The following is a 20142-nucleotide window of genomic DNA, read 5'->3' as shown; positions in this document are numbered from 1 at the left end:
AAGCAAGGCTTTTTGCGCTCGAGCGAGCCTTGGGTATTTGCTTCTTCGCTCGAGAGAGGTTTCTTACGCTCAAGCGAGAATTGAGAGTCCTCAGGTTTCTTTCTTAGACGCAACTTTTGCTCGAGCGAGAACTCTTGCGCTCGAGCGAGACGTGTGTTATTTGTTCCTTCGTTCGAGCGAGAACTCTTGTGCTCGAGCGTGCATCTGCGTTTATGGCAAACCTGAAGCTTTGCATTGTGCGCTCGAGCGACGCTTCTTGCGCTCAAGCGAGGTCTTTTGTTGTGTCTGGTCACTCGAGCGACAACTTCTTCGCTCGAGCGAGCCTCACATATATCAGTTCGCAGCAGAGATGGTTTACACCATTTTTGACCTTCTTCTTCCCTAGAAATCCTAATCCGGGTATCTCTCTCTCTAAAACACCTCATCTCTCTACAAATATTACTTGATCTAGAGTTCTTCTACCCTACTTCCTTTGTAAAAAAGGTAGAGTATCGCGTGGGCTTCCTTTTGATCCGAAAAAGTTCAACTTTGGAGCATCTTCAAGTTTCTCCTTCTTCCTCTTTGAGCTTCTCCATTTGAGGTAGGGATATTCTACTCTCCTATATGGGTTTTAACATAGATATTGTCATCTTGTATAAATGGTGGGATTTTGGAAGGTTTTTGATGAATTTTGGGTTGGTTCCTATATATGTATAAAAGAGGGGTTTTCATGTGGGTTTCCATGTAGGTTTACCAAATAAGTATGGGGCTTGTGCATGAGGTTCTCTAATAGTGAAATGGTGAAATTTTAGACTCATGGTTTGACATTTTGGAATTTTGGAGAAGTTTGCCCTAGGTTGGGTTAAATTAAATTAATCCGTGTAAATAATGAAATTGATGTAAGAAAGATGCAATTGGAAGGTTATGAGAATCAGTGATGTGGTTGGATTTGATAAATCACTCATCTATGGGAAATATATGATAAATTATCTGTTTGATAGATTTATTTATTTATTTAGAAATATCTGTTTTGGGCTTTCGGTGGAGGATAGGCCTGATTGTTGTAGAAAATACATGATGATTAGGTAAATTGAAATTAATCAATCGGATTATGTCATTGAATATGACGATTGGATTAAACATTGAATATGTGATTTAATTGGTTATTGTATATGACAACGTGTTTAAATACATTGTATATGTATCTTTGTTTGAGAGGAGATAGTGGATGTACTCCATTGTTTGGGAGGAGATAGGGAATGGACTCCATTGATAATTAAGTTGGCCGGAGTATCCAGGGTGAAAGTCCCAAAATCTTTTATATATCTGGGTGACGGTTCCCTCGGATGTGATTCCGTAAAATGGCAAGAAAATGAAAGTATTTGATTAATGCTTGGCTTTGAAGTGTGAATAAATGAGTTGTAGTCTCGTTTGAATTGTTTAGATAATAACGAACTATGTCAACAAATTGACTTGGATAAATGAAAAGAAATGGACTAAAATATGGTTGTCGATATTGATTGGTCATGAAAATGGTGTAAGTTGATTTACAAGTATTACACATTTATCTGATGCTGATGTTTTAGTCAATTTTCATATACTGTTTAGCATATCTCTAGTGGGCTTTGGCTCACCCTACTTGGGACACCATTTTCAGGTGCATGTGACATGCCGCCTCCAAGGGTATAGCTTGGGAGGTCTAGGGGCTGAAGGCTCCACTTTGCTGTTTTGTTGTTATTTTGTATTTAAATGTAAATTCGAGTCGAGGGCTTTATATGTAAAAGAGTTAGGACTCTTCTTTTGTTGTAACCAAGTGGTAACTTGGAAAGATGTAAGCCCGTAGGGCAATTATTTTTGTTGTTAGCAATTAGAGTTACATGCTATAATTTCAAGATAAACATTTATGAAAATGAAATGCATGTAATATCTTTTATGAAGAAGACTCTGATGAATGAAAATGTAACATTTCTATTATGTTTTATGGATCTTATGAATGGTTGGTTTATTTCATTTTTGAGGGAGTTACAAAAGATAAATAATTAAATAATTGACCAACACTCTTAATAGTTTTGAAAAAATTGATTAAAATTAAAATTTTCTTTTTATAACTTTGAAAAACTATTATATGCCTTTGAAGTAATACTCTGCACCAACTGTCAATTAACACATATTATGATATCAAAAAAAATATTAAAAGTAAATTTTTTTTTTAAAAAAAAGTAATGATATACAAATATAAAATCAATACAAAAAACTTATTAATAATGATTTTGTTTGGATTTTGATTTATTATAATGAGTGACATGTTTTTTATTATACAAATGACATTATCACACCATTTTAGTATAAAAATTCTAGTAAAACAATATTAACCAACACAAAATAGTTATAAACAAAAAAAAACAAAAAAAAAAAAAAACAAATAATGGTTGGCAGAGAGGAGGAAAAAATGACACACAAATATGAAATTTTAAAAAAAAAATGGTCATAGATTAAAAAAAAAAAATGAGAAGAAAAAATGGTATACGTGAAGGATAAAAGAATCTGTTTAAAGAATACAATAGATTAAACATAAACTAACCTCCAAATTGTCTTATAAAAAAAAAGTTAAAAAACAATGAGTTTCATCTTTCCATGAATGTAATATTTATAGGGCGAGGAAGACATGAATAGCTTGGAAAAAGTATAATGTATGATGGCTAGGATTTTTAGATAAAAGAAAGAATTGGTTAGAGAAAGAGTGCACAAGAATAACTTTTTTCATCTTTTATTTTCTAAATTATAAATCATGGAATCATCATAAAAAATAAAAAAATATGAGATTTTTTTTAAAATATATATATATATATATATATATATATAGTATAGATATGTTTAAATTTATTTGAGAATAAAATTGTGTTTAATTATAGAATAGAGAGAGAATTTAGATATAAGGTTTAATTTTTATTTTAGTTTAGGCTAAATTTTATGTTTACATAGATCAGACCAATTGAGAAAGATATTAATAGTACACATATTATGGGAGGTGAGAGATTTCCACTTTCATTAGATTTATTTTAGGAGAAAGAAGATTGTATGAGATTTATATTCTTTTTAAATAAAAGCTTTTTTGAGAGGGAGAGGGAGATTAAAAATTGTGTGTTTTTTTCTTTTTTTCTTTCTTTTTACTAGCAATATATATTTGTATTTAATAATTTTAAAGGTTAATATTTATGCCCTTGGAATAGTCAATAAATTTTTTAAGGTTTTGAAATACTTAGGGCCTCTAACATGAAAAGTCATTTTGGTATAATATATTGCATAGATAGATAGATTATGAGATTTAGGAAAGAGATAAATATAAGAGGAGAGATTTTTGGATCTTGTAATTCAATTTTTTTTTTTTTTTTTAAAATCTATAGTTACTTTGTTGGCTAATCATATTATTGGGGAGGAGATATTTTAGGAACTTGAAATTCAAAATTTTAGGTGATTTTTTATTTTTTTTAATCTACTTTGTTAGCCAATAGTACTTCCACCATTGGCCCGCATCTCCCTTAAGGTAGTAACTCGCAAGGGTCACTTTAAGCTCACTGTCCTCGAGGTGAAGCATCTCGAAAGTCTTCACTGTCTGTTCGAGCCATTTATCCGCTTTTTTTGGCTCGGGGCCATCATGGAACTCATCTGGCTTGGCTCGCAAAAACTCCCTCGTAAGGAAGCTCACCATTGTCTCTACGGCGCTCTCCCTAGCTTGGGTCTCTACCCTAAGTATGTTCATGGACTCCCTCAATGCCCCCGCCATTTCCCGGGGCTAAGGCCCTTATTGTGGCTTGGCCCGCTTGCCCCGGTAATTCCGCTTGCCCCACTTACTCGGCTATATTAGCTTGGCTTACACCCTCTTCTTGCACTGAAACCTCATGAACCGGTACTCCATGCACACCCCGCGCGGCCCCTACCACGTCTTCCACCTCTACCACCACGACTTTGAACCCTTCCTGACATCCTAATGAAGGAACAAGATAGATAACTTAGCACATAATTCCAAATGTGCTCGCAACTTGCCTCACACGTTAAACTATAACAATTTTACATATTCTATCACACAATAATTCAGTTCACTCCACATAAGCACTTAGTCACATAAACACATACGAATTATTCTTTAGTGATGAGATTCGTCCCACGAGAAACTAAGAATTTTTAGTATAATGAGTATAGATCAAGTACCCTTCTAATAAGACCTTAAGGAATCTAATAGGCACAAATAACATCCCAAAAGTTCAATCCCATACCCATATATTCACATAAGCATGCTATCACATAATCACAAATAAACAAAACATTTCCTAGTCATGCGAAATGAACCCATTATGGTATAACAACCACCTCCCACGAGCCCCAAGTATTCAAACCCGGTAGCTCTGATACCAAGTTGTAACGCCCCGAAATAATTCAACATGAACTACCCACATTAATTAACATTCACTAAACCATGACACTAATCCTTCCATATTTACATAGTTAATAAATGAGTTTATACAAAAGTTTCACATACGGATATACATTCAAGGATAAAAGTACACATGAATTTATAGCATGTGAAGCATCTAGTCTCAAAACAATAAAATGCCCTTAAGGGCTTACATCTTCCAAGGCAATAGCCTGGTTACACAAAATGGTCTCTCGGACCCATACACGTTTAGCCCTTGGCTTACAAAAATTTACAACAAAAATAAGAGAGCTGTTTACTCTTCACAAAAATATCCACGCCCTCAGTTCGGCAGGATCACCACATCTTTACCTGTACCAAATCCCATAGGGGTGAGCATAGAGCCCGGTAGAGAATTCTTACAAAGTACATACAGTTATGCAGAATCTTAAGGAAATACTAATGTCAATGCTATGCCATGCTCTTTTAAAGAAATTTCATTTCATGCTCTTCTTGAAGATTTCCATTTTTCAATAAAAGCTTGCAATCTCAACACATTTCAAAACTTCCAATTTTGATCAAAAGGGGTGGTAAATACGACACTGGTAATCCCTAGGTTGGTGTCTGCTAGTAGACTATACAAGTACTACCAAATTGTCATTTTTACTGGTATTAACCAGAAGGTTCGACACCTATCCGGGCGGTTTTCTGGTTTTCACCAAGGACACTCAGGTCAACTTATCAAATTCATCTACACCTCCTAACCGGACTTACCAACGTATTTACCCCATAACACATTTCCATTGTTCTCATTACAACATAATCCTTCTCAAAGTAAACGTTTTCCAATCCATTTCAAAATGTGCAATAATGATAATAAATCAAATGAGCACATGATGCAATACATAATATTTCATAACATTTCTCCATTTCAAACATCTCTACAACAATATCAATTAATTTCGTTTTCTCACTTCTTATTTTCCATGTTATTTCACGAAATAACCATAAGCCATCAACTCATAGCAACAACAATCTCTCACCATGCACAATTCATAACAAGTTAGCCTCTTCAAGACCACATGTGACGTTTTTCAAACATTAACTCCAACATTTACAATTTTTCACTATCCAAGATGCACAACCATTACCATTTCACAACAATACACTTTCAAATGTTTAACAATCATGTTAAAATAACATCTCATTTCTCATATATCAAGTAAATTACCATTTTTGCTCAACATATGATGGAAGTTCACTCTCTTAATACAAAACAAGAAACCCTTAGACGTGTTCACATTTTTCAAAAATTTCCAAAATTTCTAGGGTTTTATATCAAAACCAAAACATTTCCCCAATTTCTTGGTGAACTCCCAACAAAATATCTTTCTCAAATTAATAGATGCAAACCCTTCAAATCAACAAAAGAAAGATAGGCATTTGAGGTTTTAAACTTTTCATTGGGAAAATTTCTACTCTATTGAGCCACAAACAACTCTCAAAAATATCTCAAGAGGAACATGAAAACCAACATTTAATCTTGCAAAACATATATATATATATATATATATATAACTCAAGAATGTCCCCACCTCAATGTTTGATGAAGAGGAGAAGATGAAACCCTGACTTCAAGGGTGAGAAAGAGCCTTGATTTTCACCACACCAAGTGAAACTCTAGCCCTAGATCTTCAAGAGATAATGATGATCTAGTCCCAAGGATAGCAAGAATCAAAGTGTTTTAGTGTTTTGTGAGGGTTTTCTAGAGAGAAGGTGGAGAAAATAGGGTTTAGAGTGAGAGAGAGAAGCCCAAAAATGAGATACAATTCGACTAAAAAGAGGAATAAAAACAGAGGTTCGGACTGCCCCGTCTGCCGCACGTACGGTGCACCTCCTCGCACGTGCAGCCTTCATCCCCGCACGTGCGGTGCCCCTCTCCTGCACCTTACCCCGCTCGTGCATATTAGACAGAATGCAAACCACTGAAGCTCAACCTTCACCGCACGTGCGGCCTCACTCCCCGCATGTGCAGCTTGGGGCCTCCGCATGTGCGGCCCTGGCCAGCTACCCAGAATTTTCTGACTCGCTTCCCGGGCGCTCCGGACCTGACCCCGCACTTCCCGAAAGAAAGAAACTTCAACACCGATTAAAAACGAGAATAGGAATTACATTGAGATAAACCCTCCAGACAACACAAACCCCAAACACTCAACAAGGCTCCAAATTAACCCGAAACTCTATTAGGGTAAATCCAAGGTTAGACAAGGGATAGCGAAACTAGTGACACTCTCAATCGTCACAGTACTATTTTTAAATATTTTTAAAATTATATAAATTAGCAATTGTGGTTTTACATTCTTTTTAATCTATAATTTTTTTATAAAAATATATAATTACTTTGTTATGAGATGAGATTTGTGTTTTTTTTTAATGTATAATGTTTTTTAAATGTATAGTTATTTTGTTATAAGATGAGATTTAGGAAAGAGAAAAATATTGGAGGAAAAGATTTTTGGAACTTATAATTCAAAATTTTAGGTGATTTTTTATTTATTTTTTAATCTATAATTACTTTGTTAGCCAATAGAATTATTTTTAAATATTTTTAAAATCACAAAAATTAATAATTGTGGAATGAAACATTGAAATTCTCACAAGCCTTCTCGAAACCCTATTTTCCTTATATAATAAATAGATATAGATTAGTATTTTTTTGCTTGTTTGCATTTTCCTAATTCAAATACTCTGTTTACTGTTCCCATAAGTTTGACATAGACTCTTGTCAATATAATGGTAACGCTGAAGACAATATTATATACTACTAGTGGATGTGCTGCGCGCTATTCGCGCAAATGATGCCCATTACAAAAATGTATAATTTAAAATAAGTGAGTGAGATAATTAGATATATTTTTTTATTGATAATTTATTTTATTTATTTTTGTAACAAAAAGATAGTTAAAAATTCAAAAATATCACTAAAAATGTTAAAAAGCCAAAGAATTATACAAAAGTAAAAGATTTTTTCTCTCCATTTTTTACACTTTTTTTTTCTAAAAAGTTAAAAATCATTCTAAATATACTAATTTTTTCACCTCATATTTTAGTCAAAAAATTACTAAAATAGTCTATTCCCAAACTAAACATCAATTTTTTTTTTTTTTTGTTTTAAAAGAAATTCTATTTGTAAGGTCTTTTAAACATTCAAAATTTAGGAGTAAAAACTATTGGTCACAACTCAATTGAAAAAATCAATTTTAAAAAAAAATATTAGTTAAAAAAAATATTAGTTGAGTTAAAAATTAGTTTAAATATAAATATAAATAAATAAATAAATAATCAAACTTATTTTTTAAAAATATTAGTTTTTTTTGTACATATTCATTTGTTGAGTTAGAAATCATTTACAAATTTAAAAACATGGGCAAAATTCATATAACCCCTATGATTTGAGACTTGAGTATTTTACCACTTTATAATTCAAATATAGCTAGAAAGTCCCCTTTATGATTTAAATATAGTTAGAAAGTCCCCATATAGTTTTGAACTAAAGTGATACCATTAATTTTTCCATCCAAACTAATAAAAGGTGTATCACACTCATTATTTTGTAGAGCGGACTTAATTTTTTGAAAATATAAATTGAAATTAACAAAAAAAACATAAAATGAGATTAAGATGATAATAGAAATAAAATACAATTAAAGACTGATGTAAAATATAAAATATAATTAAAAGGTAATTTAAATATAAATAAATAATAATTAAGGATTGATTTAAAATATAACTAAATTAAAATTAGATTAAAAAGAGGAATTATAATAAATAATTAAGAATTTATGATTAATTGAATTATTATTAAATTATGTGTATGTGAGATGAGAGAAAAGGAAAAAAAAAAAAAGGATGGGGTTAGAGGGTATTATAGCCATTTCACAATTATAGTTAGCAAAGTTAACAATTGTACTTTGGTCCAAAATCATATAGACACTTTCATAATATTTGAATCATAGAGGAATAAAGTGTTCATGGCTTAAACCGCAAATGAGTAAAATGAATTTTTTTCTTAAAATATTTAAAACAATTATTCAAAACTTTTTTTATTTATATAAATATCCATTTGTAGTAGAGGAGTCAAAACCCCAATTTTGATATTAAATTTTAACTTAAGGATTAAAAATGTAAACCATAAGATAAGGTAAAGAAATCAATGTAAACTATAAATATAAGTGCTATCTAAACCAAGAGAAGAAAAAAAAGAAAATATAGTTGTGGCAAAGAAAAAAAAAACTTTAAAAGAAAATTAACACCATAAAATTTCAGACATAAATGGTTAAACATATCACTTTCAAAATCCAATGATTTTGATTTTTATATGAATATTCTTATCAATGAGTACTCAAAAGGGAACAATTTGAATCATAGAGATTTGGCTCACAATGGGCCCACTAAGCCCAATATGCTGTCTCAAAATAAACCCCCAACATGAAAAAAACCAAACACATTAAAATAAAATTCTAAACGCAGCCGTATAGTTATGTATTTATTAATTTTAGTTATTTTACCTTATAATACTATTACCAATACTTATTTTGAGAAATATTGTGCTACACAACACCCCTATCTCTTAAAATGGAAAGTAGTTGTGAATTTAAATTTAAATTTAAACCTTTCATTGTATAAAATAAAATAAAAAAAGTGATTTGTTTATGTATCCATCGATGAAACTGATTTTTTGCACAGACGGTCTTCATTATGAGCTTAGAATGGAGCCTAAAAAATAAAGTGTTAGGAAGTATAGAGAATAAGATTATGGAGGGGAACCATACCCATTACATTCACTACCTTTGAGGTTTAGAAAAAATACAATGTTACACTTTTAACATAATTAAATTAAATATAATTAGCCTCACATTTTTTACATAATTATATTAATCTCCCTTTCTGTGTGGTTAAAGCAATCAAAAGTAATGTCAATAGTAGGTAGATAATGAAATAAACAAAGATAATATGATAAAATTATTTTTTTATTCATACAATTATCGAATTATTGATGATAACAAATTATTGGTGATGAGATGATAAACAATAGCCTAAGTATTTTGTAAGTTAAAATTTTAAAAGATATTAGTATAATTATATCAAAAATATCCGATTAACTGTACATTTTTTGACCTTTTAATTTATCAATAAAAAAATATATATAATATAAAAAGGTGGCCGAGTAATTTTGATAAAACTAATGTATGATGATGTATGATGTACAATGAGACCATTGCATATGGAATGATGATTATGATGAGAGATGGTGATTATGATATAAGCAAAGGGGCAATGCGGTAATTTTGGCGAGGTCAAAATTTTCGTCCGCAGGTATTAGTGCTTTATATATAGGGATGGATGCTCTCTCAAATTCAATGAGAGCGTTCAATCCTCATATGGGTTTAATATTAGTGTCGTCAATGTCATGGACTCTGTTTCAGTTCATGCATGTTGTTATTGTTCTCATGGGGTGTTCATGTTTGGGTGGTTCAGGCTCTAGTACTCATGGTCATCATGTTCATGTAGCTGGGAATGAGACGGATCGGCTAGCCTTGCTCGCATTCAAGGCTGAAATAACCGGTGATCCCTTCGGGGCTCTAAACTCGTGGAATGAATCCCTCCACTTCTGTCAATGGGCTGGCATAACATGTGGCCCACGACACCAGAGGGTGACTCAGTTGAAACTGGATCATCAAAAATTGACAGGCTCAATTTCGCCTCACATTGGAAATCTGAGCTTTCTTAGGGGACTGTGGTTGCGTAACAATAGCTTCACTCATCAAATCCCCCCTGAACTTGGCCATCTACGGAGACTGCAAATATTAACACTACGCAATAATTCTATTGGTGGTGAAATTCCCGCCAATATATCTGCTTGCTCTAACCTTGTTGTCCTTTGGCTTTCTGCTAATAGTCTGGCTGGGAAAATTCCCGTGGAGCTTGGTTCTCTGCCTAAGCTCGAGCTGTTGCACATTGGAAGAAACAATCTAACAGGTGGCCTTCCTTGTACTTTTGGGAATCTGTCGTCCCTTATTGAATTAAATGCAATTGTCAATAATATCAATGGAAGTATACCTGAAACCCTGGGCCGATTGACAAACTTAAACGTTCTTTCATTCGGGGAGAACAAGTTGGTTGGTAATATTCCTTCTTCAATCTTTAATCTCTCTTCCATCACAGTTTTTAATATACTAATGAACCAAATTCAAGGGAGACTTCCCTTAGATCTTGGAATTTCTTTTCCAACTCTTCAATGGTTTTCAGTTGGAAAGAACTTGTTTACTGGATCCATTCCTATTTCAATATCAAATGCAACCAAACTGTATACCCTTGACTTGGGAGAGAATAAATTTATTGGAAGAGTGCCTCCTTTGGGAATGATGCACAATCTTAGGTGGTTAAGCTTTGCATACAATCATCTGGGAACAGGGGAAGCTGGCGACTTGAATTTTCTTAGCTCATTGCCCAATGCCACCAATTTGCACTTTTTGAATCTGGACTCCAACAACTTTGGAGGGGTGTTGCCAGAATCAATTGGCAATTTGTCCACTAATCTTAGTATGCTTGCTTTGCATAGGAATAAAATAGGTGGGGGCATCCCAACCGAGATGGCAAATTTGGCCAATTTGCTGGCTTTGGACATGTCAGACAATCATTTCATCGGTAACATTTTTGCTGATATTGGGAAGCTACAAAAGCTACAATTTTTGGGTCTCTCAGGTAATAAATTCTATGGGAAAATTCCATTGTCTTTGAAAAATTTGACTTCACTAGCGTATCTTTATTTAGACGTAAATAATTTGCATGGCAACATTCCTCCAAGTCTGGGAAAATGCCCCCTTGTAGTTCTATATCTTGATGGAAACAATCTTAGTGGTACCATACCCAAACAAGTTCTAACTCTCTCATCATTATTGAACTTGGACCTACATGATAACCATTTGGTTGGGTCCATACAACTAGAAATTGGGAATTTAATAAATCTTGAAAATTTGGATGTTTCTAGAAATATTTTGTCTGGAAAAATTCCAAGCACTCTTGGTAGTTGTGTAAAATTGAGATTTCTATATATACAGAGCAATAATTTCGGGGGAACTCTTCCTTCATCTTTAAGTAATTTGAGAGGTATTGAGGAATTAGATCTTTCTCACAATAATTTCTCAGGAAAAATCCCAGACTATTTAGAGGACTTTGTCTTCTTACAAAAATTAGATCTATCATTCAATGATTTTGAGGGTGCGGTACCAGAAATAGGCATATTTAAAAATGCAACTGCTATTTCTATTAGGGGAAACAACAAGCTTTGTGGTGGTATACCTAAACTACATTTGCACAGTTGCAATACCAAGGGATTCAAAAGGAAAAGATTTACACTCATCTTGAAAATAACAATCCCCGCATCGTTTGGGCTTCTGGGACTAGTAATAATGTTGTGTTTACTATATCTTTGTTGCTTTAGAAAGACAACAAAAGTACCCTCTTTGAGATTTTTAGGGAAGTCATATGTGAAATTGTCCTACCAAAGTCTACTCAAGGCAACTGATGGGTTCTCTCCAGCCAACATGATAGGCATGGGTAGTTTTGGTTCAGTCTACAAAGGAATTCTTAATCACGGTGAAAAAGTTGTTGCAGTGAAGGTACTAAACCTTCAATTCCGTGGAGCTTCCAAGAGTTTCATTACTGAGTGTGAGGCTTGAGGCGCATCAGACATCGAAATCTTGTCAAGGTTTTCACAGCATGTTCAAGTGTTGACTATAACGGTAATGATTTCAAAGCTCTGGTTTACGAGTTCATGGTCAATGGTAGCCTAGAGGATTGGTTACATGCAAATGAAAATGAAGATGAGGTGCATGTCAAATCAAGAAATTTAAACCTCCTACAAAGGTTAAATATTGCCGTTGATGTTGCTTCTGCACTTGATTATCTTCACCATCATTGCTCAGAACCAATAGTTCACTGTGATTTGAAGCCGAGCAATGTTCTTCTGAATGACGAAATGATTGGACATGTAGGCGATTTTGGGTTAGCTAGATTCCTTCTAGAAGGCACCTATAATTCTTCTGCAACTCAATCAAGTTCTATTGGCTTAAGAGGGTCTGTTGGTTATGCTGCTCCAGGTAAATGTATCTCTTAGGCCCTTTTTTGATATTCTTTTTCACCTACAATTTCCAACATACTTTAGAGTCTGATTTGCATATCAAATCAAGTACGCCCCTTAGATCAATGAAGTAAAGCAGATGGTTCTTTGGTTTTATTTCTAGCAACGTCATTTGCCCTTCAAATGCATGAAAATCAAAGTTTGGCAAATACTTTCCAATGTGTTATTTAAAAGTAAATTATTTTTTTTTCTTTTCTATTGCACATAATTTAGTCGGAAAAACATGAAACTCAAAGGAATGCAGGTTCTTAATTTCATTAGTTTCTTGCTTATAATATACAACCCAATATACAATCCCATTTTTTAGAGGATTTTCCATACATCTTCTATCTTGTTGTCTGCAAATCATAATCCATATAATTGTATTTATGTTTATTTTTGCCTTCAATGGAGATGTACCAATATTGAGAAATCCTAGTAGTTTTCTTGGCGCAAATTGTGAAAGCATAACAACGTACAATATCTAACTTTTGTTCATATCCTATGTGTGTAGTCATAGGATAACATAAAGAGGAGTTTAGAAAATCCTCTTTTGCTAATTTCAATCCTCCTACCTATTTCTTTTACGTTAATAAGTTTGATGAATACAAACCTAATTGGATAAAGTTAAACTGTCACCCAAGCTTCAACTGCTTATTTCTTAAGAAGATATTGAACCATCAACTGTTTGGTTTCATAAATATTACTGGGAAACAATCAAACTTGTTTCAAGTTGGGCCTTTCTCATGACACAAGTAGACAAACCAAATATTGCTATCTCACCAAGAAGAGACATAATTCTTTCCTACATTACTTTAAACTGTAAAGTTTTTTATGCTCTAAACTTGTTTTCTACAAAAAGTTATCTGTAGAAGGTACATTACTACTACTATTATTTGATATGCTTCTGGCCAAGCATCTTTGCAATTGTATTTACTTTGAATGATGCATCAATTGCAGAGTATGGTATGGGAAATGAGGTGACGACATCTGGTGATGTATACAGTTATGGTATCCTCTTATTGGAAATGTTTACGGGGAAGAGACCTACTGATAACATGTTTAATGCTAGTCTGAGTCTCCATAACTTTGCTAAGATGGCTTTACCTGAACAAGTAGCAAGCGTTGTTGATCCAACTCTAATTCAACAAAGAGAAATTGGGGAGGGAAGCTCAAGCACCAAAAACACTCAGAATCAGAGCTCTACTGGCAGTCATAAAATTTATGAGTGCTTGATTTCAATACTTAATATTGGAATCACATGTTCACAAGAGCTACCAAGAGATAGACCAACCATTAATCATGTTGTTACTCAGGTGCTTATGATCAAGAACAACTTTCTTGGAACAGATGGAGTTCATGGAGGAAGAAGAGCTAGAATTACAGTGTGATCATGAGCAGGTATGACCCGGTCACTTTCTTAGTAACTGAAGAATATACCTACATTTATTATTGAAACTGTCGCAATTCTACACTAGGCCAACAAACTTTAGTTTGTCTTGTGGCATATAAATCATAACACCTTAGATATGCTATGCTTTACCCAAATGACCACATTCTTAAACATTGACATTTTGAAGGTGACAAAAAATTAGTTATGGTTCCTGTCAAGCATGATGGTTTCATTACCGAATGGAAATTCTTTTTTTCTTTGGTTTTTTATTTTCTTTCCATCAAAACTACGGTAAACTTGAGCAAATAGTCAACTAGATTCACATTACCAATATGACTAAGAATAATACATAAGCAAAAATCAATATACTGGAACAGCAGCTCTGATTACTTCAGAGTTGCAAAGTTCTTTCCCCTACAATCCCCTACAACTTAATCTGGAAAACAAAATTGGTTAGAAACTGGAAGCATTTGAATGTCTTGACACAACTATGGTGGTTAGTGCACTTTGGCTATACACATAACGGAATTGATGGAAATGTAACTTCAAGTTTTTTAATCTGCATATGGCTAGGGTTGAAAAATATACCAACTGATGGAGTATTGTGCAACTACTCTGTTTTAATCCCTTCCTTAGAGGCTTATCTGTTCCTAAGGAGGGCAGCGTTGTTTAGATTGCACTAGTCCCAAAAAAGAAAGACAAAAGGCAAACTGACATTTTGTTGCATGTATTATGGGTTACACTCATTCCATGAAATTTGCATTCAATTAAGCTCGAAACATGACACTAGATAAGGGCGAGTGTTGTTCTTTACTTCTATGTTTTTTCTTTTTCCTTTTATGATCTTATGAGTAATTGGTTTACAATAACATATTTGTATACCTTTTTTCAATAAGGTACCAAAAAAAAACTAATTTTCAAGTTGCTTCAGCTTCTTTTTTGTGTCTTATTTTAATTGTTTATCATTTCTCATCATACTGTTTGAAGTTTTACTTAGTCGTTTTTCTCTTGTCCTAGGTACTTGAGGTCTGATAGGAGTTCAAGATCTTTGTCGACTCAGCAACTATGTTATATTATCCTATGCTTTAATTTCTTTTTGTTTTTTTCCCCCTTCTTTTATGTTTTTAGTTTGTCTCAAGCATGCACTTTTCTCATCTAAATGTACTTCAGGAAGGCTATGGCTTGCAATGGCTATCTATCTTGTTTTATACTCTAAAATAAGTTCATATGACTTGCAATGGTTCCAAACAAGCTGTTGCTGCAGAACTTATAATCTTTGTTGTGTTTGTTTGGAGGTATAAGAGAATGGGATTAGATTATATTCTGGCCAATCTTGAGGTCTGATTGGACTTGAAGATATTTGTCCACTCCACAACTATGTGATGCTGCAAATTATTGATTTGGCCGCGTGTTACATATATGATCCTATCCTTTAATTTCTTTTCTTTAATTTTTTTTTTATGATTTTATGTTAGTCTCAAGCAGACATTCAACTTTTCTCATTTAAATGTACTTTTTAAGAAGACTGTCACTTGCAATGGCTATTCTGTCATTTACTCTAAAACAGGTTCCATAGTTACGGATATGACTTGCAATGGTCTAAACAAGACATAACTGTAAAACTTCTCATAATCTATATATATGTGGTGTGATATAAACTAAGATATGGTTTGTATGTATTATGTTTGCTTGTAATAATTAGAGAAATGTGAAGAATACTATCTCAATTCAATTAGCAGGGATGAAAAATATTTTATTTTGTTTTTCTGATGATTTTTGTTGTGTTGAAGCTGTTATAGACTTGATTGTTTGTTGTCTATTTTTTTAGTTGGTAAGAGTAGTTTGTCTATTTGCAAGTTTCAGGACCTGTTGATGTATCCTTTTTAAACTCTCTACTTGTTTGAAGTTTATATACTTTGGGCCAAATAGCCTAGATTTCCTTTTCAAAATTTATTGAATTTATTAAATACTTACAGAATTGCATTCAAGTGCATTGATATTCAGGATATGGCAAATCTGACATTACCTTGGTTTCTTACAGTTCATTTGGATTAAAAGGTTTGGTGACAAAAACAACATAGTTATTTTTTATATAACGAGCATGTTTTTACGTAATTGCATAAATTTAATCAAAACCAATTACACTAGTGCACAAGCAAATACCAATTATCTTACATCTACAGTTTAATGTCACCACACTAGTAATCCCATTCATTATCCTAGTCAAGCTAATTTGATAATCAAACACAACTGTAAGTTTAGGATTTGGGACAAAAACTTCCAGCTTGGGCACCAGTACTTTAGTTCCAATGAAAGTTAGTTTTGTTTACTCTCCAAAACCAGAGAATTCACACCCAACAACAGATCTATTAACTTAAAAACTAGAGAAATCAATTAGGTTAATTACAAGAATCATCCTCTGAAGTCTAAAGTCTAAAAATCATTTTAGAATATATATATTGGTAGTTCATATATATATATATATATATATATGTTCAAGTTCTAATTTTTTTTTAATCTGAGTATATATTTATCTTTGTCAACAGTTGGAATGGAACTCCTTCCATTTGCTCATTCTAACAAATAATTAATGATTGCTTGCGGAAAAAGGGGAATGAGTTCAGACCATTTTACACCACTAAGTTACCAAGTTCATCATAGATATGATTAAGGAGTAAAAATATATAATTAATGATTGTTTTTAAAAATTGACACCTCAAGAGCCATTGTTTATGGGATAAAGACTTGACTTATGGCAACCTGTTGCCGTCTTTTTTTTCTCTTTAGATTATAATGAGATAAGGCATCCAATCTAACTAAAATTTATTGACTGATGTCAACTTATACGAAAATACTATTTATATAGAATTTTTTAACAAAATGATATAGCAGTGACAATTTTTTGTATAACTAAATGTTATTTAATAGAGATTTTTAATTTAAAATGATAAGTCACACTACAATCCTGTCATTTTAAATACAAATTCCGTAAATTTTTCATGTTTGTATACAAATTGTGTAAACTTCTAGAAAAATCCGAAATTAAGTGGGTTGGGTGGGATGACCATGAATGGGCAATAGTGGATTTGGGGGCTTTAGTTATAATGACTCAAGACATTTAGGGTCTTTTATCAGATATGAGATCATCTACCATTCTCAGTCTTATAATTTTTAATTATTGATGTGATGATGTAATACAAGATGGAAAAAAAAAGTGAGACGGAAGATATGTACTCCGTTAATTGTAAAGAATAAAGTTTGAGAATAACAAATAAGATGGTAACACGTTAGGGCAGAGAGGTTGTTGTTGTACTCACGAGGCACAGTTGTTTGTTGTACGGTCTTGTGTGGGCTTTTTTTGAGATTACTTTGATGCTTCAAATCGTTTAAATTGTAAAAATTTTCAAGTAAATTATTCATGAAAAAAAATAGATCAATCGAACATTTGTAGTCACATAACAACATCACATGTATTTAAAAAAAATTAAACTGCAAGCGGAGGTGGAACTAAGATGATTGTGCAAGTAGAGATTAAATTTAAATTTACCTTACAACAAAAAAAAAAAAAAGAAGATAGTTTGCGCATAAGTTTAAATTAATTTTTTAAATATACTCAACGGTCTAAGGATGTTTTTTTAGATAGTTTGAAGGGTAAAGTAAAATTTCAAATTACATTTCGGTGTCATATTAGCAACTTCTATTTGATTATACATGATAGCTAACGGTGAGGGTGAAATTATTATAAAATCGAATAATTTAAGTATAAAATTATTATTAAAAAAACCTGGATTAAATTAATTTTTAAATGATAATTTGGGAAATAAAATGAAATTTCATTTGATTTTAAATTTAATAAAAAAGTTTAAGCTTGTGTTCGGATTATAGATTTGGATAGGAATTTGAAAAGAAAAAAAAAAAAACGAAGATTTAGATTGTGGGGTGGAGATTGAATCAGTAGTGTGAGTTCTAGAATGAATTTAAACTATGGATTGATGGCAATGGCAAGTGCATGATCTTGATCATGATCATGACTTTTTTTCTGCAGGACTGACTGACTTCATTGTTGGGTTCTTGAATAAATGCAGTGAGAGATGGGATTGATCAAGAAACCTTTAAACCTAAAAAAGAAAGAATAAAAAAAATAAAATAAAAAAGTGATTTAGAACATTGAAGACAACACTATTTCCCCAGATGAGTTTAATATTAGTTTCAACAATGTCATGGACCCTGTTTCCGTTCGTGTTCATGTAGCCGGGAATGAGATGGATCGGCTAGCATTGCTCGCATTCAAGGCTCAAATAACCGGTGATCCATTTGGAGCTCTGAATTTGTCCACTTCTGTCAATGGGCTGGCGTAACATGTGGCCGTCGCCACAAGAGGGTGACTGTGAATATTGACAGGCTCCATTTCACCTCACATTGGAAATCTGAGCTTCCTTAGGGAACTGTGGTTGCATAACAATAGCTTCACTCATCAAATCCCCCCTGAACTCGGCCATCTACGAAGACTGCGAATATTGAAACTAGGCAATAATTCAATCACTGGCAAAATTCCCGCCAATATATCTGCTTGTTCTAACCTTGTTGCTCATGAATGTTATCGCAATAGGCTGGCCAGAAAAATTCCTGTGGAGCTTGGTTCTCTGTCTATGCTCAAGCAACTGTTTATTGACTTCAATAAGCTAACAGGAGGCAAGATATTGCTTCCCACCATACTTTAAACAGTAAAGTTTATCGTTCTCTAAACTTGTTTTCTACAAAGAATTATTTGTAGAAGGTACATTACTATTTGTTTATATGATTCTGACCAAGCATCTTTACAATTGTATTTACTTTGTATTAGACATGATTTATAGGGTATGGTACGGGAAATGAGTTGATGACATTGGAGATGTTTACAAGAAAGAGACCTACTGATAACATGTTTAATGATAATCTGAGTCTCCATAACTTTGTTATGATGGCTTTACCTGAACAAGCATTGTTGATCCAACACTATTTCAACGAAGAGAAATTGGGGAGGCAAGCTCAAGCACGAACAATACTCAGAATCAGAGCTCTGCTACCAATCAAAAAAATCATGAGTGCTTGATTTCAATAGTTAATATTGGAATTGCTTGTTTACAAGAACTACCAAGAGATCAACCAGCCATTAATCATGTTGTTACTCAGTTGCATGTGATCAAGAACAATTTTCTTGGAACTGATGGGTTCATGGAGGAAGAAGAGCTAGAATTGCAGTGTGATCATGAGTAGGTATGACCCTATCACTTTCTTAGTAAATGAAGAATATACCTGCATTTAGTACTGAAATTGTCGCAATTCTACACTAGGCCAACAAACTATAGTTTGTCTTGTAGCTTTCATAAGGTCTTAGATCTACCATACTTCACCTAGATGATCACATTCTGCAACATTGACATTTTGAAGGTGATAAAAAATCAACTATGGTTTTCTATCAAGCATGATGGTTTTCATTATCAAATGCAAATTCATTTTTTGCTTTGGTTTTTTGTTTTCTTTCCCTCAAACTAGGATTCTTGAGCAAAGGAACTTAGCTATGTTAACGGTAGGAGCAAGTAGCATCAATTCAATTACTTCTCCACATAGACCTCTATAGCTATTAATAAGCCAACTAGATTCACATTACAAATACATTTAAGAATAATACAGTCAACCTCTATTGCCAAAATTTTATTCCAAGATAGACGAACCTCAGTTCTCATCACTTTAGAGTTGCAAACCCTTAATGTCCTGAAACAACTATGGTGGTATAGTGAACTTTGGCTATTTATATTTTTATAATGGAATTAATGGAAATGTAATTTCAAGTTTTTTAATCTCCACATGGCTAGGGTTAAAAAATATACCAACTGATGGAGTTTTGTGCAACTACTCTGCCTTAAATCCCTAGCAAATCCTTAAGAGGCTTATCTGTTACCAAGGAGAGCAGCATTGTAAACATTGCACTAGCTTCCCAAAAGAAAGAAAAAGGCTAACTGACATTTTGTTGCATGTGTTATGGGTCATACCCATTCCATGAATTTTGCAAGTAATTACGCTCGAAACATGACACTTTTTTTCCCCTTGTTTTTTGATCTTATGAGCATTTGGTTTACAATAGCATATTTAGATACATTTATTCAATAAGGTACCATAATAAATGATTTTCAGGTG

At 33.0% G+C, this 20142-nt stretch overlaps 2 protein-coding genes across 2 annotated transcripts; both read left to right on the top strand.

The window, feature by feature from the left end:
- Window positions 1-9789: 9789 nt before the first annotated feature.
- Window positions 9790-12132, top strand: LOC114258848 (uncharacterized). The gene has a single exon (XM_028198856.2). The coding sequence runs from the start codon at window positions 9790-9792 to the stop codon at window positions 12130-12132; it is 2343 nt and encodes a 780-aa protein (XP_028054657.2).
- A 36-nt stretch (window positions 12133-12168) lies between these two features.
- On the top strand, window positions 12169-15572 carry LOC114268728 (putative LRR receptor-like serine/threonine-protein kinase At3g47570). The gene is made up of 3 exons (XM_082883578.1): window positions 12169-12552; window positions 13533-13973; window positions 14983-15572. The coding sequence occupies exons 1-2, from the start codon at window positions 12228-12230 to the stop codon at window positions 13961-13963; spliced, it is 756 nt and encodes a 251-aa protein (XP_082739704.1). The 5' UTR covers window positions 12169-12227; the 3' UTR covers window positions 13964-13973; window positions 14983-15572.
- Window positions 15573-20142: the final 4570 nt, after the last annotated feature.

This window comes from Camellia sinensis, chromosome 8, assembly GCF_055761805.1.
Source record: "Camellia sinensis isolate YWXY chromosome 8, ASM5576180v1, whole genome shotgun sequence".
NCBI lineage: Eukaryota > Viridiplantae > Streptophyta > Magnoliopsida > Ericales > Theaceae > Camellia > Camellia sinensis.
Note: the sequence above shows the minus strand (reverse complement) of the source record. Positions and strands in the feature narration are given on the sequence as shown.

Bases quoted from the DNA above. Each gene is read 5' to 3' on its own strand.
- LOC114258848 (XM_028198856.2), top strand. From the start codon at position 9,790: ATGGATGCTCTCTCAAATTCAATGAGAGCGTTCAATCCTCATATGGGT.
- LOC114268728 (XM_082883578.1), top strand. From the start codon at position 12,228: ATGGTCAATGGTAGCCTAGAGGATTGGTTACATGCAAATGAAAATGAA. The intron at 12,553-13,532 runs GTAAATGTATCT...CATCAATTGCAG, and splicing joins TGTTGGTTATGCTGCTCCAG to AGTATGGTATGGGAAATGAG.